The sequence below is a fragment of the Macaca fascicularis genome, chromosome 10 (assembly GCF_037993035.2).
Source record: "Macaca fascicularis isolate 582-1 chromosome 10, T2T-MFA8v1.1".
NCBI classification, from domain to species: Eukaryota; Metazoa; Chordata; class Mammalia; order Primates; family Cercopithecidae; genus Macaca; species Macaca fascicularis.
This window is the reverse complement of record NC_088384.1, coordinates 16,268,459-16,293,099: the sequence shown is the minus strand read 5'-3', so window position 1 is coordinate 16,293,099 and position 24,641 is coordinate 16,268,459. Positions and strand designations below refer to the sequence as shown.

The window sequence follows — 24,641 nt, the reverse complement described above, 5'->3', positions numbered from 1 at the left end:
AAACAAGGTATCTTTCCGACTTCTACACCCATTTTTATCTTCTGTGACTCTGCCCCCTCTGTGGGTCACTTTCCCTATTTCGCAGGCTTCCTCCACTGGGAACCTGAGCTTGTGCGCATGCGCTGTCAAGCGGGCTCCCATCTCCTATCCTCTGCAGCCTTGTATCCCCAGCACGCACACAGAGCTGGCCTGTTCCAGCTGCCTAAGCATTCGGCTCTGAAAGGAGAGCTGGGAGAAGGAGGCGGTGGATTACTGACAGAATAATTACTTTCATAGTGGACAGCAGACCGCACATTGAAAGATGCATCCTGGGAAAACAGGAGTAGTTGAGGAGAACACCGCAGGGTCCCTAGGGTCGCTATCTGTCCTACCTTGCTTCCCAAAGCTGAGGGTCTGCCCCAGGTATGAGCAAGGCAGGCTTTCGGTAGGGGAGAATTCATTTCCTGTTGCTGCCATAACAAGTCACAAACATCGTGCCTTAACACAGCATGAATTTATTCTGGAGGTCAGTAGTCCTAACATGAGTGGGCAGAGCTGCCTTTCTCTGGAGCTCCAGGAAAGAATCCATTTCCTCACCTTTTCTAGCTGCTGGAAGCTCCCCACATTCCTTGGTTGGTTGCTTCATCCTCCATCTTCTTTTTTCTTTTTTTTTTTGAGACAGGGTCTGGCTCTGTTGCCCAGGCTGGAGTGCAGAGGCATGATCTTGGCTCACTGCAACCTCCGCCTCATGGATTCAGGTGATTCTCCTGCCTCAGCCTTCCGAGTAGCTAGAATTACAAGCATGCTGCACACCCTGCTAATTTTTGCCTGGATAATTATTTTATTATTAGTAGACACGGGGTTTCACCATGTTGGTCAGGCTGGTCTTGAACTCCTGACCTCAGGTGATCTGCCCACCTCAGCCTCCCAAAGTGCTGGGATTATAGGTGTGAGCCACTGGGCCTGGCTTCATCCTCCATCTTCAAAGCTAGCAGCATGGCATCTCCCAGTCTCTCTATCCTCTGCTTTCCTTGTCACCTTCTGTATGTGCAACTGTCCAGCCTCCCTCTTATAAGGCCCAGGAGGATAATCCAAGATAATTCCCCATCTCAACATCCTTGACTTAATCATGTCTGCAAGATCCTTTTACTACGTAAGGTAACAAAAAGGTAACCTATTCACAGGTTCTGGGGATTAGGATGTGGACATCTTTAAGGGGCTTTTTTTTTTTGGCCCACCAGGAGGAGAGAGAATAGCATTTGGATCATTCTGTTGCTTGACTAGAAAGAAGGGGAAGTCAGGAGGCTGAATCAGCATGTGAAAGGGCCACAGGCTCAGCCCTGGGACAGCAGAGAGGACCAGAACAGCTCTGGCCTGGCCTCTTCCACCCCAGCAACCTCTGTGTGGGGGGGTCTGTTCTAACCAAGTCTGGGGCTCCCAGAGAACAGTTAGAAAAGAGAGCAAGCCTGGACCGGGAGCCAGGAACGCTGGGTCTCTGGAGGTTCTCTTTCCAATGTGGGGCATAGCCTGGCCAAGTCCCTCCTGCTCTTGGGGGTCTCTGCTTCCCTGTGTTAAATAAAAAGGGTTCAGATCTCACGAGTTTTACCCTGTAGGGTCGCTGAATGGACAGACTCTGGATCTCTACATGCAAACTCATCTCCCCTAAACTCCTGGACCGTCTGTGAGAGGGATTGGGGTGTGGTAGTCAGGACTGTGGGGACTGGCTTCAAAGGGCCGTAGTTTGAATCCTGGCTCTTCCATCATTAACTGTGTGACTTGGGAAAATGACTTATCCTCTTTGTCCCTCAGTGCTCATGTGGGCAAAATAGAGACGAAAACGATGATTGGCCATAGCTTGCAAGGCTGTTGTCAGGATGGGCTGAGATCGTGCGTATAAAGTCTCTTTGCACATAGTAAATTCTCAGTCAAGCCTGGTTAGAATGACAGTTTGGAATTGTAGCTTGGTTCCAGCCCATTCTATCAGCCCAGTAACATTACAGCCTAACAATATTATTTTTTCCCAGAAAGAGACTTTGAAGCATCTATTCGTTGAGGCATGCATTCAGTATTAACTGTCTGTGACCTGCCAGGCACTATTCCAGGAACTGGGAATTTACAAAGCAAAGTAGGCAAGGTCTCCATCTTTGTGCTTTACATGCCACTGTTGGGGCTCAGAAAGTGACACCAGGACAACTGGTGATTTGACATGATGAGAGGCCTTAGAGCTGCCTCAGGGTCAAAGTCCCTCTGGAATTTCCTTATCTGACCAAGAACACTTCTTTCCAAGAGAAATGCAATTGTATTAAGTCCTTTTTCTTTTGAGATGGAGTCTCGCTCTGTTGCCCAGGCTGGAGTGCAGTGGTGCTATCTCGGCTCACTGCAACCTCCTCCTCTGGGGTTCAAGCGATTCTCCTTCCTCAGCCTCCCAAAGTGCTGGGATTACAGGGGTGAGCCACCGCGCCCAGCCAATGTTAAGCCCTTTTTCTAGGAATCTCATCAAATATCCAGGAAAGATCCTGGAGAGAGAAAGAAACTGGGAGTCATCACCAGACCCAGACAGATTTACCCGTTCTTCTGAGGGCAGTGCCCAGAGATAACCTGGGCGACTTTATCTGCCTAGGACAACCTTTGTTCCTGTGCAGCTTCACCTCCACCTTCCCTTAAAGTCTGCCTTTCACCTCCAGGGCCATTCCTTCTTGCTAATGATTTACTGACTTTCAAAAGAATTGTCTGTATTCCCTATCTCCCTTCTCCCCTATAAAAAAGGCTAGATAGCCACTGTACTGCACTGGGTTACAGGGTTACCATTCTTCCGTGATTGCCCCATTACAATACATTTGTGTACGTCTTCTCCTCTTAACGTGACTTTTGTCAGTTGATTTTCAGGGAACCTTCAGAGGAAGAAGGGGAATTTTTTTCAAGGCCATTAACTCACCTTTGGGAGAATGATCCTTTCCAATACAATCTCAGAAGTGCCTCTGGGCTGTAGTGGCCCTACCTTGAATTCCAGGAAGTTGTTTTTTGTTGTTGTTGTTGTTTGTTTTTTTTTTGAGAGACAGGGTCTTGTTCTATTGCCCAGGTTAGAATACAGTAGCGTGATCACAGCTCACTCCAGCCTCTACATCCCAGGCTCAAGCGAACCTCCAGCCTCAGCCTTTCAAGTAGCTGGGACCACAGGCATGTGCCACCATGCCCAGCTAATTTCTTTTCTTTTTTTTTTTTTTTGAGACGGAGTCTCACGCTGTTGCCCAGGCTGGAGTGCAGTGGCGCGATCTCGGCTCACTGCAAGCTCCGCCTCTCCTGGGTTCACGCCATTCTCCTGCCTCAGCCTCCTGAGTAGCTAGGACTACAGGCGCCCGCCACCGCGCCCGGCTAATTTTTTGTATTTTTAGTAGAGACGGGGTTTCACTGTGGTCTCGATCTCCTGACCTTGTGATCCGCCCGCCTCGGCCTCCCAAAGTGCTGGGATTACAGGCTTGAGCCACCGCGCCTGGCCTTTATTTTCTATTTTATAGAGACAGGGTCTCCCTATGTTGCCCAGGCCAGTCTCGAACTCAAAACAATCTTCCTACCTCAACTGGGCTCAAAGCAATCTTCCCACCTCAACCTCCCAAAGTGCTGGGACTACAGGTGTGAGCTACCATGCCAGGCCTGAAAGCCATCTTATAAAAAACAAAAAAACATTAGAATGAGAATCATAGCATTGGGAAATGACTCTATGAAATCTATGAATCATCTGGTCCATTTGTTTTGTCCTCTGGGTTCACCCAATGACCCTCTTTTCCCCAAGTTCTCAGCAGTGCACCTCATGCAGAATTGATTCAATAGGCGATCAGCAAGGGCCAGCTCTGCTCTGGGCCCTGAGCAGGCACTGAGTATAAGTCAGACCTGAATGTGCCTGGAAGAGTGTCCCACGCAACCCAGCAGGGAAGCAGTTTGTATGACAGGTGTCCCAGTCCAGGCGGGCACCAGGTGCTGCCGGAGTGTGGAGGAGGCAGGCGGGGACTTAGTCTCCTCCCTGGGTTTGGACACTGGCTTCCTGCTTTATGTGTGACACCACTGCACCCCTCTGAGCCTCAGTTTCTCCAGCTGCAAAATGGGAGCGATCTACCCCCACAGGTCAGTTGTAGGGATGAACCATGAAAATACTGGAGTCTCTGTTTTTTGACAGGAACTAAAAAACCAGATCCTAAATGTACATTTAAAGGGGGTGTGAGGAGGCAAGCAGTCAGCAGAGGACTCCAGAAGGTGGCAATTTAGGGAGCTGGAGACAGCAGGGTCTGGGGTTGCTAAGTTCCTGATGTTACCCACCAGCCTCCTGCTCTGAGCAGCGCTGCCTCCCAGCTTTCTGGAACCTTCTGGGATGCCTGGGGTGCATCAAGTCCCAAGGGGACAGGGAGCAGAAGGTGGGGCTCTGGAAGGAGCAAAATCACACCCAGAGGCTGCAGCTTCTCAGATTTCCTTAAGGTGTGTGTGTGTGTGTGTGTGTGTGTGTGTGTGTTTTCTCTAAAAGTCTATGGCCAGACTTTGTTTCCCCAGGGTCATATGACTGCTCCTCTCCACCCCACACTGGCCCGGGGCGGGCTGGGCGCGGGCCCCTGCGGGTGTTGCAACGCCCGGCCAGAAAGTGGGCCTCAGCTGTTCCGCCTGGCCCACGTGACCCGCCGAGCATAAATGTGACCGGTCGCGGCTCCGGCACAGTCAACGCCTGCCTCCTCTCGAGCGTCCTCAGAGCAGCCGCCGCCCGCGGAGCCAGCACGAACGAGCCCAGCACCGGCCGGATGGAGCGTCTGCAACCCGACAGGCAAGCGCGGGGCGCGGGACGGGCGCCTTTCCCTCCCCTCCCAGCTGGCCTCCCAGTCCCACCCGGGACACTGCCACGCAGCGACAGAGCCCGGGAGCCAGAAACTTGGGCCCTGGAGTCAGGAGGCGCGGGGTTCTGATCCTGCCTGTGCCCGTAGGGTGGCTGGAGGGAGGAACGGTGATTTACATGCCTGGCACCCTGGTATGCGGTTGGGGACCAAGATGGGAGTGTCCTTAGAGTATCCAGCCTTTGAGGTAGCCAGTTTTTGTTAAATCCAACTTTCGAGGTGTGTTTGGAGTTGCTCTCTGCTGAATCTAGATCTCTGGGGCTTCCCTGTGAGGGAGTCAATTTTGTTTTAATCCAACTTTTGAGGTGTGCTTGGAGCTGCTGTCTGCTGAATCTAGATCCCTGGGGCTCCGCTAGCCTGGGAGAGCATGCTTGGTTCTCTTGGTGGCATCTGTCCCTCACTAGCTACGGAGGACCTGAGCCAGACATCACCCTGGCTACGTTGTTCCGCGTCTCACAAATAAGGATTGCCCAGTTCAGGCAGGCGACACGCCCTAGAGTACTCAGTCAGCAGGTGTCAGAACTGGGTGTTGAACCTTGGCCTGCCCACCTCCAGGTCTCGCTCGTTCCCTTCTTTCAAGAATTTCTTAGTTTTTTTTTTTTTTTTTTTAACTCCTGGGCTCAAGCATCCTCCCACCTCAGCCCCCAGAGTTAACTGGGACTTACAGGCGTGTGCCGCTTCTCCCAAGAATTGGACCAGCTGTGTTGTAGAACAGGGGATGATGTTCCGGGAAGCAGGGCGGGAGGAAAGGGAAAAATGACAGTTCTATGGGGACGCAGGGATACGGACCCATGACAGAAATACTCCCGGAGAGATTTTTTCTTTAACTAAAGCAGAATTTTTCAGAATTTTTAACCCTGACGTCTTCATGATGAGCATAACATGATAGGGGGGTCATGAGATTTGCATCTGAAACTTTAACAAAATAACTGAATTAAATATTGGGTCTAAAAGCCAATCAAAACAATTACAAACTTTGAGATGCGCGTTCATGGGGCCTCTGCTTTTTCCTGGGTTATGCTGTACCTCCTCCTCCTCTCCACTGGGAACTACCGGTACCAGGATTTCCCCCTTGGTTTGGGGGACTGTATTATTCAGTGTTTTATTTTATTTTATTTTATTTTATTTTATTTTTTTTTTATTTTTTATTTTTTGAGACGGAGTCTCGCTGTGTCTCCCAGGCTGGAGTGCAGTGGCGTGATCTCGGCTCACTGCAAGCTTCGCCTCCCGGGTTCACGCCATTCTCCCGCCTCAGCCTCCCAAGTAGCTGAGACTACAGGCGCCCGCCACCACGCCCGGCTAGTTTTTTGTATTTTTAGTAGAGACGGGGTTTCACCATGTTAGCCAGGATAGTCTCGATCTCCTGACCTCGTGATCCACCCGCCTCGGCCTCCCAAAGTGCTGGGATTACAGGCTTGAGCCACCGCGCCCGGCCTATTTTTTTTTTTTTTTTTTAGACTGAGTCTCGCTCTGTCACCCAGGCTGGAGTGCAGTGGCCGGATCTCAGCTCACTGCCAGCTCCACCTCCACGGTTCACGCCATTCTCCCGCCTCAGCCTCCCGAGTAGCTGGGACTACAGGTGCCCGCCACCTCGCCCGGCTAGTTTTTTGTATTTTTTAGTAGAGACGGGGTTTCACCATGTTAGCCAGGATGGTCTCAATCTCCTGACCTCGTGGTCCGCCCATCTCGGCCTCCCAAAGTGTTGGGATTACAGGCTTGAGCCACCGCGCCCGGCCTGGCCTAGTGTTTTAATGACTGAAGAGTGTTTACAAGGCTGCAAGAGTCACCATGCCCAGCCTGAATTTGTTTTTTTGTTGTTGTGGATTCTGGGGTTTTTTTTTTTTTTTTTGCTTTTTTTTTTTTTTTTGAGATGGAGTCTTGCTCTGTCACCAGGCTGGAGTGCAGTGGTGCAATCTCGGCTCACTGCAACCTCCACCTCCTGGGTTCAAGCTATTCTCCTGCCTCAGCCTCCTGAGTAGTTGGGATTACAGGTGCCCAACACCACACCCGGCTAATTTTTTTTTTTTTTTTTTTTTTTTTTGTATTTTTAGTAGAGATAGGGTTTCACCAATGTTGGCCAGGCTGGGCTCAAACTCCTGACCTCAGGTGATCTGTCCGCCTTGGCCTCCCAAAGTGCTAGGATTACAGGTGTGAGCCACCATGCTTGGCCTTTTTTCTTTTTCTTTTTTTTTTTTTTGAGATGGAGTTTCTCTGTCACCAAGGCTGGAGTGCAGTGGTGTGATCTCAGCTCACTGCAACATTTGCCTCCGGTGTTCAAGCAGTTATAGGCATAATCGCCGGGATTACAGGCATCCGCCACCATGCCTGGCTAATTTTGTATTTTTAGTAGAGATGGGGTTTCACCATGTTTGCCAGGCTGGTCTGGAACTCCTGACCTCAGGTGATCCGCCCACCTTGGCCTCCCAGGTGCTGGGATTACAGGCGTGAGCCACTGCACCCAGCCACAAGGCTGCATCTTAAAGCGATTGGGAATGTGGCCTGAATAAGAATGGGAGTCCTTGGAGGCCTGCTTATAGGTGGGTGGCTCCCCTGAGCTCAGCAGTTGGGAAGGACCCCACCCCCAGCCAGCTTTGTGTTCACCTATCCCATTTCCTCCTCAGCATGCCCCAGGATTTGTCAGAGGCCCTGAAGGAGGCCACCAAGGAGGTGCACACCCAGGCAGAGAATGCTGAGTTCATGAGGAACTTTCAGAAGGGCCAGGTGACCCGAGAGGGCTTCAAGGTATGTGGCTTGGTGGGACTAGCCCTGGTGGAGGGTGTGGCAGGTGTGGGTGGGCTCAAGGCTCAGGCCAGTGGTTTAAGTGGGGATGCTGAGGGACCAGATGAGCATATCCAATGGAATCATCTTAAAAATGACACTGAGGCTCAGAGAGGGAAGGTGAGTTATCCAAGGTCACACAGCAAGTTCAGCCTGCTCTGTAGTGTTGTGGAGGGACTGGGGCAGCAGTGCCATTGACTGAGCACTGGTTCCATGTTGGGCATTTTGTACACTTGGTTTGTAATCTGTGCTTCAACCCTGATGAGAAAGATGAGGACTGGAAGGCTCAGAGAGTGACTAACAGAAGGTCATACAGCCAGTAAATGGAAAAGGCTGAAATCAACCAAGAGCTTGTACTCCTGACCTAACTCTAATTTGCCTCTGAAGATGAGGAGTAATATAGGTTGGAGCCTTAACAGAACCCTTTTCTAACAGTGAGACTGAGGGTGCCTCATCTAATCTCCCTAAGCCACCTTTTCCCCATCTGTAAAAGAGGATTTCAACAGCAGGGTTTTCATAAGCACCCACTATATTGCCAGGTACTGATTTTGCTGTTTCCCAGCACTGTTGTGAAATTCATGCAAATAGAAGGAAGCACTTGACGAAGAACCGGGAAGATACTGGGTGTTAAAACATCAGTGTGGGGAAAGGCTTGTTCAGGTTGAACAGAGGGTGTGGGAGTGGGGAGTGGGGAGCTATATCCCACCACCTTCACCCCAGTCCCTTTTGCAATCTGTACCCTCTGCCACCCCCTACTTCCAACATGAGACATGCTTTATTTTTATTTTATTTTATTTTATTTCATTTGAGACAGAGTCTCACTCTGTTGCCCAGGCTGGAGTGCAATGGCAAGATCTCGGTGCCCTGAAACCTCTGCCTTCTAGGTTCAAGCGATTCTCCCGCTTCAGCCTCCAGAGTAGCTGGGACTACAGGTGCCCACCACCACGCCTGGCTAATTTTTGTATTTTTTTTTTAGTAAAAATGGGGTTTCACCATGTTGGCCAGGCTGGTCTTGTACTCCTGACCTCAGATGATCCATCTGCCCTGGCCTCCCAAAGTGCTGGGATTACAGGTGTGAACCACCGCCCAACGGAGACATACTTTAATTAGGAGAGATTTAACCTGTGGTTCCGGGCTGGGTGGGGCCCTTGGGCCCGTAATGGGTCTTCCTCATCCTCCTCCCCTCTCCATTAAAAAGATGAGGTACGCCCAGTTGCTGCAGTGTGGCTGAAGGCAGTGGGTGCAGGGAGGTGAATGCTGGAATATGCTATCCCCAGCCAGCTTAGACTTTGGATTTTGCCTCTAAGTCACAGGGTTCCAAGGAGGCACCAAGATCCGTGAGAGAATCCAGTGCTTGCTTACATTAAGCTGGTGGATGTGGAAGTTATCACAGCCTTTCTCACGGGAGCGCTAAGTGCCAGGCTGCCCTCTGTGCTGGCCCAGACCCTCTCACTTAATCCTCACACCAGCCCCATCTAGTATGTGGCAGGTGAGGGAACGGACTAGCACAATTGGCTAGCACAGTCACACAGACCTCTGACCATCTGCTCCAGGATAGGATAGGAAGCTGGGACCAGAGAGAGCAAGCGGGTCACCCATGGTCACACAGCTAAGGACCGGCAGAGCTGGGTGAGAACGAGGTCGGTCACACTGAAAAACCCAGGCTCTTTTGTACCAGGCTCCCTGGCTTTGTCCCCTCATGGAACAGAGCTGCTTTGAATGTTTACGGCTCAGAAATTGGAACCTCCAACCTGAACGTCTTAACTTTGTCCTCCTTCAAATTCAAACGGGCGTATTAATGTGTAATGGGAGTTAGTGCCCCAATCCAAGGTACCCTCAGGACCTGTTGCCCCAGCCCAGCATCCAGAGGTGGTGGGGTTCAGAACAGGCCTCTAGGAAGGAGAATTGTGCCCTGTAGTTGGTCATGTAGAGGTCAAAAGCCAGAAGCACATGGCCAATCTCCTTTAACCACTTCCATTTCAGCTATTCCCCTCTCCTGAGCCATGGTGGGTCCATAGCAACGCCCGGTCTTCAATCCAGTTTCATTTCTTACTAGCTGTGCAACCTCCATGTGTCATACCCTCTCTGAGTCTTAGTTTCCTTTTCTGTAAAAAGGGAATAGCAATTCCTTTGTTGGAGGTTTTTTTTTTTTTTTTTTTGAGACAGGGTCTTGCTCACTCTGTTCCCCAAGCTGGAGTACAGTGATATGATCACAGCTCACTGCAACCTTGAAATCCTGGGCTCAAGTGATCCCCCTGCCTCAGCTTCTGGAGTAGCTGGGACTACAGGCATGCAGCACCATACCTCGTTAATTTTTTTTTTTTTTTTTTTTGAGTCAGAGTCTCGCTCTGTCACCCAGGCTGGAGTGCAATGGCACGATCTTGACTCACTGCAATCTCTGCCTCCTGGGTTCAAGCAATTCTCCTGACTCAGCCTCCCGAGTAACTGTGATTATAGGCGTCCACCACCATGCCCGGCTAATTTTGTTTTTAGTAGAGATGGGGTTTCACCATATTGCCCAGGCTGGTCTGTTGGCTATGTTGGTCTTGAATTCCTGATCTCGTGATCCCCCCGACTCAGTCTCCCAAAGTGCTGGGATTACAGGTGTGAGCCACCACACCCAGCTGGCTAGTTTTTAAAATTTATATGTATTTATTTACTTATTTATTTTTATTTTATTTATTTATTTATTTTTGAGATGGAGTCTTGCTCTGTCACCCAGGCTGGAATGCAGTGGCCGGATCTCAGCTCACTGCAAGCTCCGCCTCCTGGATTTATGCCATTCTCCTGCCTCAGCCTCCTGAGTAGCTGGGACTACAGGCGCCCGCCACCTCGCCCTGCTAGTTTTTTGTATTTTTTAGTAGAGACGGGGTTTCACCGTGTTAGCCAGGATGGTCTCGATCTCCTGACCTCGTGATCCGCCCGTCTCGGCCTCCCAAAGTGCTGGGATTACAGGCTTGAGCCACCGCGCCCGGCTATTTATTTTTGAGACAGAGTCTCGTTCCGTCGCCCAGACTGGAGTGCAGTGGCGTGATCTGGGCTCACTGCAAGCTCCGCCTCCCGGGTTCACACCATTCCTCTGCCTCAGCCTCTCAAGTAGTAGCTGGGATTACAGGCACCAGCCATCAAGCCCAGCTAATTTTTTTTTGTATTTTTAGTAGACACAGGGCTTCACCGTGTTAACCAGGATGGTCTTGATCTCCTGACCTTGTGATCCGCCCGCTTCGGCCTCCCAAAGTGCTGGGATTACAGGCATGAGCCACCGCGCCCGGCCCAGCTAGTTTTTTAAAAGAATTTTTTGTAGAGGTGGGATTGCCCAGGCTGTTCTCAGACTCCTGGCTTTAAGCAGTCCTCCCACCTTAGCCTCCCAAAGTGCAGGGATTACAGGGGTTTGAGCCACTGCACCAGGCCAGTTTGTTGGATCTTTATATAAGGATTCAATTAGGTTGCTTGTTTTGCCCAGTGGGGTAAAAGGGTTTTAGGCTGAGAAAGTGCATGATCGTCTTTTTCTCTTATAAAAATCCCTCTGGCTGCAGTGTGAAAAGGATTGTAGTGAGGGGTGGCAGAAGGAGTCAGAGCCCAGCTGAGAAGTGATGAGGGCCTTTCCAAAGGCAGTAGTGGAGGGGACGGACAGAGGTGGGGGTCTTCTATGTGGCTGGCGGCCTGACCTGCTCACTCTGCTTTCAGCTGGTGATGGCCTCCCTGCACCACATCTATGTGGCCCTGGAGGAGGAGATTGAGCGCAACAAGGAGAGCCCAGTCTTCGCCCCTGTCTACTTCCCAGAAGAGCTGCACCGCAAGGCCGCCCTGGAGCAGGACCTGGCCTTCTGGTACGGGCCCCGCTGGCAGGAAGTCATCCCCTACACACCGGCAATGCAGCGCTATGTGAAGCGGCTCCACGAGGTGGGGCGCACAGAGCCCGAGCTGCTGGTGGCCCACGCCTACACCCGCTACCTGGGTGACCTGTCTGGGGGCCAGATGCTCAAGAAGATTGCTCAGAAAGCCCTGGACCTGCCCAGCTCTGGCGAGGGCCTGGCCTTCTTCACCTTCCCCAACATTGCCAGTGCCACCAAGTTCAAGCAGCTCTACCGCTCCCGCATGAACTCCCTGGAGATGACTCCCTCGGTCAGGCAGAGGGTGATAGAAGAGGCCAAGACCGCGTTCCTGCTCAACATCCAGGTGAGGGTTGCGCAGCCTGGGGCAGCCTCTGCTTCCCCCCACTGTTCCTCCAAGGGATCCTTCTCATTGTAGGGAAGGGTGGTATGGGTCATGGTTAACACAGGGAACCAGGGTTCCAGCACTGCCACTTACTAGCTGGGTGATCTTGGGCAAATGCTTAATCTCTCTGTACCTCAGTTTCCCTATCTGTAAAATAGGGATAATAATGGTACCTCTATCTTAGACTTTTAAGGCTTGAGTGAGTTTACAGCAGTGAAGTCCCCACATCAGTGTCTGGCACAAGAGGAAGCCCTCAAATTTTCACTGCTGTCATAATGGGACATGAGAATCAGTTGTAGCTCTCCGTGACAACTGTCTGTGGCAACGTATAAGTTGTGTGTGCACTAGTGTGTAGCCAGGTTGGCACTCCCAGGGTTACAGGTGGCCTCTGCCTTCCAGGGACTCTCAGCCTAGCCAAAGAGGTTTACCTCTTTCTACAAGTGTCTCAAATCCAGGGGGAAGGTGGGGTTTGGGCAAAGCCTGGAAGGATGAATTCTTAGGCAGAGGTGGAGGGGATCCTTCTAACCAGATGTCATAGAGCCTTCTCTCTCTGCCAGCCCCTGGAGGTGCCATGGGGCCTGGGGCTAGGGCTCATGCCCTCCTGGCTCACTAATCCCAGCCTTGGATTGCAGAAGATTCTGGTCCTGGCCCCTGTTACGGAACAAGGCCTTTCCCTTCCACCACACCCCCTCAGAAAATCCAATCAGTCTTGGAAGAAGAAAATCTGTGTCTTTCAGAGAAGTGTAGTCAAAAGAAAAGGGAGGCCAGGTGCAGTGGCTCACGCCTGTAATCCCAGCTCTTTGGGAAGCCAAGGTGGGTGGATTGCTCAGGAGTTTCAGACCAGCCTGAGCAACATGGCAAGACCCCTGTCTCTATCAAAAAAAAAAAAAATTAAAAAAAAATTTTTTAAAGAAAAGGGATTGGGGTCAGAACTGGCTCTCAGGCTCGCGCCTATAATACCAACACTTTGGGAGGCCAAAGCAGGAAAGTGGCTTGAGCCCAGCCCTGGTAACACAGTGAGACCCCATCTCTACACAAAAATGAAAAAAAAAAGCCAGATATAGTAGGGTGCAGCTGTAGTCCCAGCTACTTGGGAGGCTGAAGTGGGAGGATTGCTTGAGCCCAGGAGGTCAAGGCTATAGTAAGCCATGATAGTGCTACTGCACGCCAGCCTGGGCAATGGCAACAAAGCAAGACTCTGTCTCAAAAATAAAAACAAACAAACGGCTCTTGGTGCCTGACCTGGGTCAGTCCTTGGGCAAAGCACTTAACCTGTAGGAGCTACAGTTTCCTCATCTGCAAGGCTAACAAATACCATTCAGCACACCTCACCAAGGCTGAATTTAGCAAATCTAAATTCAAGGGAAGAAAGCAGCCGCAGAAGAGTGCATATACAAGGATACCACTTAATATTATTTCAAAACAAGCAACGCAGCCTTTTGCACGGAGACACAGGCTAAGGACATGGGTGGCCACAGTGATCCAGGATCATTGTTATCAGTTGGGAGGGCAAGAGCAGGCAGGGGAGTCAATTGGGCTTGGAACATCTTATCTCTTAAGGTGGATGAAAGGGACATGAATATTATTTATTTATTTGAGACAGAGTCTCGCCCTGTCACCCAGGCTGGAGTGCAATGGCGCAATCTCAGCTCACTGCAACCTCCGCCTACCAGGTTCAAGCAATTTTCCTGCCTCAGCCTCCCGAATAACTGGGATTACAGGCATGTGCTACCACACCCAGCTAATTTTTTGTATCTTTAGTAGAGATGGGGTTTCACTATGTTGGCTAGGCTGGTCTCGAACTCCTGACCTCGTGATGTGCCCACCTTGGCCTTCCAAAGTGCTGGGATTACAGGCGTGAGCCACTGCGCCCGGCCAATATTTTTCTTACCATCTTGTTATTTCCAGAATATTTCCTAACACAACTTGTCTTAAGGTCCTACCTTCAGCTGGGACCTGGCAGCATCTCTTACTGAGATAGGCATGTGTGTCTTTTGTCTTTTAGCTCTTTGAGGAGTTGCAGGAGCTACTGACACATGACACCAAGGACCAGAGCCCCTCACAGGCACCAGGGCTTCGCCAGCGGGCCAGCAACAAAGCGCAAGGTGAGAGCATCCAGGGAGGGGCACTTCCTCTGGGCTACAGATGGAGAGGGACCTGACTGTCTGACTCTAGTATCTCTACTCTTTTTTTTTTTATTATTATTTTTTATTTTTTTTTGAGACGGAGTTTCGCTCTGTTGCCCAGGCTGGAGTGCAGTGGCACGATCTCAGCTCACTGCAAGCTCCGCCTCCCGGGGTTCACGCCATTCTCCTGCCTCAGCCTCCCAAGTAGCTGGGACTACAGGCGCCCGCCACCACGCCCGGCTAATTTTTTTTGTATTTTTAGTAGAGACGGGGTTTCACCGTGTTGCCAGGATGGTCTCAATCTCCTGACCTCGGGATCCACATACCTCGGCCTCCCAAAGTGTTGGGATTACAGGCGTGAGCCACCGCACCCAGCCTCAGTATCTCTACTCTTCTGTTTTCTGAATGTTTGCTGGTGGTGGGTGTTGTTTCCTGCTGCCTCACCCCATTGCCCCTGTAAGGACAGGTTCCCCCTGCGTTGCCCAGGCCAGTCTTGAACACCTGACTTCAAGTGATCCTCCTGCCTCTGCCTCCCAAGTGCTGCAATTACAGGCGAGAGCCACCATGCCAGCTTGAATGTTTTTTTGGGTGGTGGTGGTTTGTGGAGATAGAGTCTCGCCCAGGCTAGAGTGCAGTGGCGCTATCTCAGCTCACTGCAACCTCCGCCTCCCGGGTTCAAGCAATTCTCCTGCCTCAGCCTCCCGGGTAGCTGGGATTATAGGCACCCACCACCATGCCCGGCTAATTTTGTTTGTATGTTTAGCAGAGATGGGGTTGCACCATGTTGGCCAGGCTGGTCTCGAACTCCTGACCTCAGGTGATCCGCCCACCTCGGCCTCCCGAAGTGCTGAGATTACAGGCGTGAGCCACTGCGCCTGGCCACCTGCATGTTTTTGTATGAGAAGTGGAGGGCAGGCAAAAGGGCCTGGGGTCAACCTTCAGTGTGTGGCTCTGGGCAAGCCATGAGACTTCTCCCTGCCTTAGTTTCCCCACCTGGAAAATCCAGTGAGGTTCAGCTACTTCTAGTTCACTGGGTCAGAAGTATACAAGAACCCCTCAGAAATCATGGGAAACTCCCGCCCCCTTAATTTAGACTCCTTTTTAGGCCTTTGGTCCCCTGATGTGGGCCAGGGAGGTGGGGACCTGTATCCAGCTGTGAACCCGCCACAGGGAGATGTCCCTTCCGAGTCTTGTTGTGTGTGAGCCCCTCCCTCATGTGCCTAAGAACGATCGAGGCTGGCTGCAGTGAGAACATCTTGGAAACTTCCAAAAAGACCAAAATGCTCCACAAAATGTACCCTCACTAAGCCTAAAACACTGAGGCAGGGAGTGTGGCTTTGGGATGGGTAGCAATGAAGGGGTAAGGCTTAGCGCTACCTCCTGGCAGGTTATATTAGGCCTCCCCTCCTGTGCCACCGTAACCTGGCTTGTGGCTTTCTCACTTGTGCCAGACCACACGGACCCCTCTACTGGGGGGCTGTAACCCCGGAGGGCTTGGCTATCTAGTGGGGTAGGGAGACATCACCCTAATGCAGCAGTTCTCAAAGTGTGGTGTCCTACCTGTGGGGGGTGGTAGTCCTAGTATCCCCTCAAGGGGTCTGTGAGGACAAAGCTATTTTTATAACACTACTACTATTTGTTTGCTATTTTTTTTTTTTTTTTTTTTGAGACAGGGTCTTGCTCTGTCACCCAGGCTGGAGTGTAGTGGCACAAACACAGCTCACGGCAGCGTCAACTCCCAGGTTCAAGTGATTCTGCCACCTTCTCCTGAGTAACTGGGACTATAGGCACGTGCCACCACACCCAGATTTTTTTTTTTTTTGGCTTTTTAAAAAAACTATTTTCTCATGAATATGTGTTGGCATTTTCCAAAGGTTATGTGACATGTGATGCTCTCTCATGGATTTGATGGCTCATGGAATGTGTGCCTGTATGTTCTTATATGTTAAGAATTTCTCAGTTTTGGCCAGGCACAGTGGCTTATGCCTGTAATCCCAGCACTTTGGGAGACTGAGGCAGGGGGATCACTTGAGGTCAGGAGTTTGAGACCAGCTTGGCCAATGTGGTGAGACCCCATCTCTACTAAAATATAAAAATTAGCTGGGCATGATGGTGCACACCTGTAATCCCAGCTACTTGGGAGGCTGAGGCAGGAGAATCTCTTGAGTCTGGGAGGCGGAGGTTGCAGTGAGCTGAGATTGCACCACTGTACTCTAGCCTGGGCAACAGAGCAAGACTCTATCTCAAAAAAAAAGAAAAAGAAAAAAAGAAAAAAAGAAAAGAAAGAATTTCTCAGTTATAATTTCTAATTTTGTAAATAGTGATAGCTATACTCACACAAACAAAAGCTCTTCTGGATCCTTGGTTGCATTTAAGTATAAAGGGGTTTTGGAACCAAAACATTTGAGAACTATACCCCTAATCCATCAGAAGGAGCAGGAGCCTTTAATATGAACAACACACATGTAAATGTCACAGTGTACATGCTTGCTTTTACTTCCTGTGACCGCAGCCCTGGGCCACCAGACCTACAGCCCTATTTTCTCTGGGAAAGCCCCTCATAGCCCAGGGCGGGGCTAGGATTCAAACCCAGCTGTTCTGGCTCCAGAGACCTGCCCTGGACTCTGTCCTCCTTCTAAAGACCTAAGAGCATCCACTCTGTGCCTGAGGAGGAGGCACATCTACCCAGGCTGCATGGCTGGCTCTGGCCTATCATATTTTAATAACCAGGGGTGGAACTGAACTTGAATTTTGACCTCAGAGCTCCTGCTTTTTTTTTTTTTTTTTTTTTTGAGACGGAGTCTCGCTGTGTCTCCCAGGCTGGAGTGCAGTGGCGTGATCTCGGCTCACTGCAAGCTCCGCCTCCCGGGTTCACGCCATTCTCCCGCCTCAGCCTCCCAAGTAGCTGAGACTACAGGCGCCCGCCACCACGCCCGGCTAGTTTTTTGTATTTTTAGTAGAGACAGGGTTTCACCATGTTAGCCAGGATAGTCTCGATCTCCTGACCTCGTGATCCACCCGCCTCGGCCTCCCAAAGTGCTGGGATTACAGGCTTGAGCCACCGCGCCCGGCAAGAACTCCTGCTTTCTAGCTCCTGCTCCATCATCACCATACTTAGCAAATGTGTGAGTTTGAGAGGAAGATTTACAGCTCTGACCTAATCGCTGGCAAAGTTTAAGGAGAAGAAAGGGAGCAGGCAGAAGTCTGAAAACCATGCCTGGGCCCAAGAATGTTTTCACAATGTGGCCTGGCTGCACAGGGAATAACAGACAGCTTGGAGAAGTAGTGAGCTGCCTGTCTTTGAAGGTATTCAAGCAGTGGCTAGAGGGACACCTGTTTGTGGTCGTGCAGAATCCTGGCGTTGAGCAGGGACTGTACCACAGATCCTGAGGCCACTCTGCTTTGCTTTTCTATGACGTCAGACACCCTGATGCATGCCCACCTGTTATTGACCTTGCCCCATTTTCTCTTTCAGACTCTGCCCCCGTGGAGACTCCCAGAGGGAAGCCCCAGCTCAACACCCGCTCCCAGGCTCCGCTTCTCCGATGGATCCTTACGTTCAGCTTTCTGGTGGCAACAGTTGCCGTAGGGCTTTATGCCATGTGAATGCAGGCATGCTGGCTCCCAGGGCCATGAACTTTGTCCAGTGGAAGGCCTTCTTTCTAGAGAGGGAAATCTCTTAGCTGGCTTCCTTATCGTGGGCACTGGAGGCTTTCAGGGCCTCCATCCCTCTCACTGTGTCCCTCTCTCTGGAAAGCAGGAAGGAGCCTATGGCATCTTCCCCAACGAAAAGCACATCCAGCCAATGGCCTAAACTTCAGAGTGGGCCAAAGGATCCAGCCCTGCCCTTCAGCATCCTCAGTTCCTGCAGCAGAGCCTAGAAGACACCCTAGATGTGGCAGCTGTCTCAAACCTCCAAAAGTCCTGAGTTTGAAGTATCCTTGTTGACACGGCCATGACCACTTTCCCCGTGGGCCATGGCAATTTTTACATAAAACTGAAAAGATGTTGTGTCTTGTGTTTTTGTCTTATTTTTGTTGGAGCCACTCTGTTCCTGGCTCAGCCTCAAATGCAGTATTTTTGTTGTGTTCTATTGTTTTTATAGCAGGGTTGGGGTGGTTTTTGAGCCATGCGTGGGTGGGGAGGGAGGTGTTTAACGGCACTGTGGCCTTGGTCTAACTTTTGTGTGAAAAAATAAACAACATTGTCTGATAGTAACTTGAAGTATTGTTCATGGGTTTTGTTATTCTTGGGGAGCCGATCTTTTCCTCCCTGGCTACTTGCGTGCTCAGTAGGAGAGGTAGTGATGGGGGGTTGGCAGGAGCTGGTCTGTTTGAGAATACAGAAGGTGAGCTTTTCTTTTTATCTTTTTTTTTTTTTTTGAGACAGTCTCACTCTGTTGTCCAGGCTGGAGTGCAATGGCGCAATCTTGGCCTACTGCAACCTCTGCCTCCCGGGTTCACTCGATTCTCCTGCCTCAGCCTCCTGAGTAGCTGGGATTACAGATATTCATCACCATGCCTGGCTAATTTTTATATTTTTAGTAGAGATGGGGTTTCACCATATTGGCCAGGCTGGTCTTGAACTCCCGACCTCAGGTGGTCCACCTGCCTCAGCCTCCCAAGGTGCTGGGATTACAGGCGTGAGCCGCTGTGCCCGGCCCAGGAGGTGAGCTTTAAGCAGCTGGTGGGCGAATATTTGTGTTGAACCCTGCTTTGATGCAAGATTCGCCTTTATGGAGGACGGGGTTGCCCTGTTTGGCTGAAATGAGCAGATTCTGGGGCAAAATTTGTATTTTCTCTCCAGTGACAGGGACTGGAGTGAAATTCTTAGGTTCAAATTCCTGCTACACCACTTTGAGGTTAGTCACTTAACCTCTCTGGGGCTCCATTTTATCACTGGTGACATGAGTACAGTGATACCTAACTCACCTATCTTGTCCTGAGAAGCAAATGAGATGCATGTGAAATGCCAACGCCATACACGGTTAGCTGCTATTATGCAAAGAAGGAGACCAGTGTTTGGTGATTCTTGTACTGCGGAGTCACTTCACCTATGGCATCCCTATGTTCGGGCGTGTCTGACGGTCAGGATGGATTTCACTGAGGTCTGTTCAGCTCTAAAATCTAAGCCCTTCCTATGACCCTAAATCAAGAAAATACTGAATATGTAGCCTCCCAATCTGGGAAAGTGAAAAACCTTTGCTGAAGGTGTCCTGGGCAGAGCACAGGACAATTTTTTTTTTTTTTTTTTTTGAGACAGGGTCTGGCTTTGTCATCCACATTGGAGTGCAGTGGTGCGATCTCGGCTCACTGCAACCTCCGCCTCTTGGGCTTAAGCCATCCTGTGGTTTCAGCCTCCTGAGTAGCTGGGACTACAAGTGCACACCAGATTTTTGTATCTTTTTGTAGAAACGAGGTTTTGCTATGTTGCCCAGGCTGGTCTCAAACTCCTGAACTAAAGTGATCCTCCCACTTTGGCTTCACAAAATGCTGGGATTACAGGCGTGAGTCACTGTGCCTGGCCAAGGTGGTTTTTTTTTTTGAGATGGAGTGTCATTCTGTTACCCAGGCTAGAGTGCAGTGGCACGATCTCAGTTCATTGCAACCTCTGCCACCCAGGTTCAAGCAATTCTCCTGCCTCAGCCTCCCAAGTAGCAGGGATTACAGGCGCCTACCACTGCGCCTGGCCAATTTTTTTAGTTTTAGTAGAGACAAGGCTTCACCATGTTGGCCATGCTGGTCTTGAACTCTGGACCTTGTGATCCACCTGCCTCAGCCTCCCAAAGTGCTGGGATTACAGGTGCAAGCCACTGTGGCCAGCCAAGGTGTTTCTTTATAGGACCAGTACCTGAGGACTGGGAGTCAGGAGACCTTTGTCCCTAGTCCGATTTTCCACTTCAAGGCTCATTTTGTTCACTGGTAAAATGAGAAGAATACACATACCTTTCACAGCTGGTGGGAGGATCCAGCGATGTCTAAACACCAGTCTGTGCATGGTGGCATCAGAATTACTTGGAGATACTTAACCACGGAATCCAGGGCTCCACACGGAGAGATCCTAACTCTGGAGACCTGGGATGGGGCTCTAGAATTGTTTTTTTTTTTTTTTGAGACGGAGTCTGACTCTGTCGCCCAGGCTGGAGTGCAGTGGCATGATCTCAGCTCACTGCAAGCTCCGCCTCCTGGGTTCACGCCATTCTCCTGCCTCAGCCTCCCGAATAGCTGGGACTACAGGCGCCCGCTAACACGTCCGACTAATTTTTTGAACGTATGTATGTATGTATGTATTTATTAAAAAAAATTTTTTTTTTGAGACGGAGTCTTGCTCTGTCGCCCACGCTGGAGTGCAGTGGAGCCATCTTGGCTCACTGCAACCTTCGCCTCCTGGGTTCAAGCAATTCTCCTGCCTCAGCCTCCTTAGTAGCTGGGATTACAAGCGCCCGCCACCAGGCCCAGCTAATTTTTGTATTTTTAGTAGAGACGGGGGGTTTCACCATGTTGTTCAGGCTGGTCTCGAACCCCTGACCTCGTGAACCACCCACCTCGGCCTCCCAAAGTGCTGGGATTACAGGCATGAGCCACTGAGCCTGGCCCAATTTTTTGTATTTTTAGTGGAGATGGGGTTTCACTGTGTTAGCCAGGATGGTCTCGATCTCCTGACCTTGTGATCTGCCTGCCTTGGCCTCCCAAAGTGCTGGGATTACAGGCGTGAGCCACCGCGCCTGGCCTAGAATTGGTATTTATGAAAAGTACCTTAGGAGATTCCATCACACACCCAGGTCCAGGAGCACATATGGTCACGTATGCAAAGCACAGGCATTCAAATAGCAACTGGAGCCGGACGCAGGGGCTCACAACTGTAATCCCAACACTTTTGGGAGGCTGAGCCAGATGGATTCCTTGAGGCCAGGAGTTCGAGAGCAGCCTGGCCAATATGGTGAAAACCCATCTCTACTAAAACCACAAAATTAGCTGGGAGTGGTGGCGCATGCCTGTAATCCCAGCTACTCGGGAGGCTGACGCAGGAGAATCACTTGAATCCGGGAGGCTGAAGTTGCAGTGAGCCGAGATCGCAACACTGCACTCCAGCTTTGGCAACAGAGCAAGACTCCGTCTCAAAAAAACAAAACAAAAACCAAATAGCAGGCCGGGCACGGTGGCTCAAGCCTGTAATCCCAGCACTTTGGGAGGCCGAGATGGGCGGATCACGAGGTCAGGAGATCGAGACCATCCTGGCTAACACGGTGAAACCCCGTCTCTACTAAAAATACAAAAAACTAGCCGGGCGAGGTGGCGGGCGCCTGTAGTCCCAGCTACTTGGGAGGCTGAGGCAGGAGAATGGCGTAAACCTGGGAGGCGGAGCTTGCAGTGAGCTGAGATCCGGCCACTGCACTCCAGCCTGGGTGACAGAGTGAGACTCCGTCTCAAAAAAAAAAACAAAAAACAAAAAACCAAATAGCAGCTAGGACTCTCCTGCCCTGGGCCCAGTTTCCTCATCTGTGAAAGGGGCATAGATATTCACTGTACTGACAAAGAAAGGAAGGGAGAGGGGAGGGGAGAGAGAGAAATTATCTTGCATTCTACCAATAGGAGAATGGCTGAATATTTTTTTCCTATCAATTGTCGAACAAAGCCAGACGCTAGTTAAAGTGGTAAGCACAGATTTTAATCAGTAATGATCTTTTCCTTATTGCAATAGGGAAAAGAGTCCAGTATGAACTGAACTCAGCTTTAATTTGTACAGAGGTATTTTAAAGGGAGGTTGACCAGCCTGGGCAATATGGTAAAACCCCATCTCTACAAATGAATAAATAAATTCGCCGGGTGTGGTGGTGAGGTTGAGGTGGGAGGATCACGTGAGCCTGGGAGGTCAAGGCTGCAGTGAGCTGTGATCGCACCACTGCACTCCGGCACTGGCAACAGAGACCCTGTCTCAAAAAAAAAAAATATAAATAAAATAAAAAAAAGGAAGATTGAGGGAGGAAGGGGTGGGCAAGTGATTAGCAGAGTCAGTGAAGTGAAAAATTACAAAAGGTTAAGTCAGTGTAAATGCATTGAGGCTAGCTGTGTCTGCCAGTTGGCAATGATCAAAGTTAGAATTTTTGCCTCCCACAGAGACTGGGAGACAGAGGTCACATTCTCAGTTGTTGCCTGGAATAAACGGTAAACATTTATCAGAAGCCTTGAGTTTTCTCAGGCAGGCACCTTAGCGGGGGCTGGCTAGAGTCATTTCAGAGATGTTAGCAGCTGTTAGAAACTGTTAGTGTTTAAGTCTTTTTTTTTCTTTTTTTTTGAGACCAAGTCTCACTCTTGCCGCCCAGACTGGAGTGCAGTGGCATAATCTCAGCTCGCTGCAACCTTCGCCTCCTAGATTCAAGCAATTCTCCTGCCTCGGCCTCCCAAGTAGTTGGGATTACAGGCGCCTGCCACCACGCTTGGCTGTTTCGTATTTTTACTAGAGACGGGGTTTCACCATGTTGGCCAGGCTGGTCTCGAACTCCCGCCTCAGCCTCCCAAAATGCTGGGATTACAGGCATGAGCCACCATGCCTGGCCTGTCCTTTTTTCTTTTTGGAGATGAGTCTCGCTCTGTCGCTCCGGCTGCAGTGCAGTGGTGCAATTGAAACTCACTGCAGTCTCAAACTCCTGGGCTCAAGCCATCTTCTCACCTTGGCCTCTTGAGTAGCTAGGACAATAGGTGTGCTCCACCATGCCCAGTTAATAAAAAAAAAAAATTTCAGGCTGAGCGTGGTGGCTCATGCCTGTAATTCCAGCACCTTGGGAGGCCGAGGCGGGTGGATCACCTGAGGTCAGGAGTTTGAGGCTGGCCAACATGGTGAAACCCCATCTCTACTAAAAATACAAAAAACTAGCCAGGCGTGGTGGCACACACCTGTAATCCCAGCTACTTGGGAAGCTGAGGCAGGAGAATTGCTTGAACCAGAATTGCCATTGCACTCCAGTCTGGGCAACAGACCGAGACTCTGTCTCAAACAAAACAAACAATAACAAAAAAAAAGGCCCGGTGTGGTGGCTCACACCTGTAATCCCAGCACTTTAGTATGCCGAGGTGGGCGGATCATCAGGTCAGGAGTTCCATGACCAACATGGTAGAACCCCGTATCTAATAAAAATACAAAAATTAGCCAGGCGTGGTAGTGCCCACCTGTAGTCCCAGCTGCTCCGGAGGCTGAGGCAGGAGAACTGCTTGAACCTGGGAGGTGGAGGTTGCAGTGAGCGGAGATCATGCCACACTGCACTCCAGCCTGGGTGACAGAGTGAGGCTCTGTCTCAAAAAAAAAGAAAAAAAAACAACAACAACAAATTTCTAGAGAGGCAGGATCTTGCTATGTTGCCCAGGCTGGTCTCAACTCCTGGACCCAAGGGATCCTCTCATCTTGGCCTCCTAACAGTGCCTGTAGATCAAGGTTGAGGCTTAGGAGTGAAGGGAGCCCAGAGGAACCTGGCTAGAGTTTGGTCAAGGAGGGTCTTTGTCGCTATACTACAGAAAATTAAGCATCTGTTAAACAGAATGAGGTCGGGCCAGGCGCGGTGGCTCACGCCTGTAACTCCAGCACTTTGCGAGGCCAGGGGGAGTGGATCACTTGAGGTCAGCAGTTCGAGACCAGTGTGGACAACATGGTGAAACCCTGTCTCTGCTAAAAACACAAAATCAGCTGGCCGTAGTGGCGTCCGCCTGTAGTCCCAGCTACTTGGGAGGCTGAGGCAGGTGAATCGCTTGAACCGGGGAGGTAGATGTTGCAGTGAGCTGAGATTGCCACTGCACTCCATCCTGGGCGACAGAGCGAGACTCCGTCTCAATAGATAAATAAACAAATAAAAGCAGTGTGTCAGGCTGCGAGAATCCGGGTCAGAGACGCGGGTGAGTCGCGATCGCCCTGTCCCGCCACCAGCTGGAGGACAGGGGTTCCTCAGAGCCTCAGGCCCAGAGAACCGGCCTCAAGACGGGCAAGCGGGAGGACAGGGGTTCCTCAGAGCCTCAGGCCCAGAGAACCGGCCTCAAGACGGGCAAGCGACTACTCCTCAGGGCACGGTCTCCCATTGCAAAATGGGCACCTGGACCCAATAATTTCTGAGCTTCTAGTTTTTTCTCCCTATGGCTATGAAACGGGTTATTTTTTTTTTTCATAAGATTTTAAAAGAAGGCTTAAGAAAAACACGCAAGCCCGGCCCGGTAGTTCAGGCCAGTAATCCCAGTGCTTTCGGACGCCAAGGCGGGCGAGTCGCTTGAGAGCAGGTGTTCGAGACCTGGGCAAGATGGTGAGTCTCCGTCTTTATGAAATATTTTAAGAAAATCACGTACGCCTGTGGTCCCAGCTACACCGGAGGCTGAGGTGGAAGAATCGCTTGAGCCCAAAGGTTCAGGCTACAGTGAGCCGTGATCGCGCCATCCTCGGCGACACTCCATCCTCGGCGACAAAGCGACACCATGCCTTAGGAAAAAAAAGCAAGAAAATTAAAAAGAAAGCACATAAAGGTACCCTCCGAGCGCCGGCCCCTCCGCCATCTTTGCGTCCGCCCAGTCCAGCGCCGCCGTTTCCTTCCCAGCCAGAAGTTTCGCGCCAAATTGTTCCGCACACAAAATGGAGCCCGGAAGGAGGCGAGGTCATGCACCTTGCAGCCAATCATCTTCGGCAGCCCGTCCGG

General features: G+C 50.7%; 1 protein-coding gene and 1 long non-coding RNA gene across 3 annotated transcripts; one reads left to right on the top strand and one right to left on the bottom strand.

Annotated features, from left to right (window-relative positions):
- Positions 1-4,678: 4,678 nt before the first annotated feature.
- HMOX1 (heme oxygenase 1) lies at positions 4,679-18,196 on the top strand. 2 transcript variants are annotated; one of them, XM_045363731.2, is made up of 5 exons: positions 4,679-4,783; positions 7,472-7,592; positions 11,316-11,807; positions 13,852-13,951; positions 17,448-18,196. In XM_045363731.2, exons 1-5 carry the CDS (start codon positions 4,761-4,763, stop codon positions 17,576-17,578), a joined length of 867 nt encoding a protein of 288 aa, XP_045219666.1. In that variant the 5' UTR covers positions 4,679-4,760; the 3' UTR covers positions 17,579-18,196. The 2 variants fall into 2 exon arrangements, with proteins under 2 accessions (XP_045219666.1, XP_073859984.1); XM_074003883.1 differs by having other exon boundaries at positions 4,679-4,984.
- Positions 18,197-21,618: 3,422 nt separating this feature from the next.
- LOC135965433 (uncharacterized) lies at positions 21,619-24,574 on the bottom strand. Its single transcript, XR_010578364.1, has 2 exons — positions 24,298-24,574; positions 21,619-21,902 (listed from the first exon to the last, which is right to left on the bottom strand). It is a non-coding gene; the product is annotated as an uncharacterized lncRNA (long non-coding RNA).
- Positions 24,575-24,641: the final 67 nt, after the last annotated feature.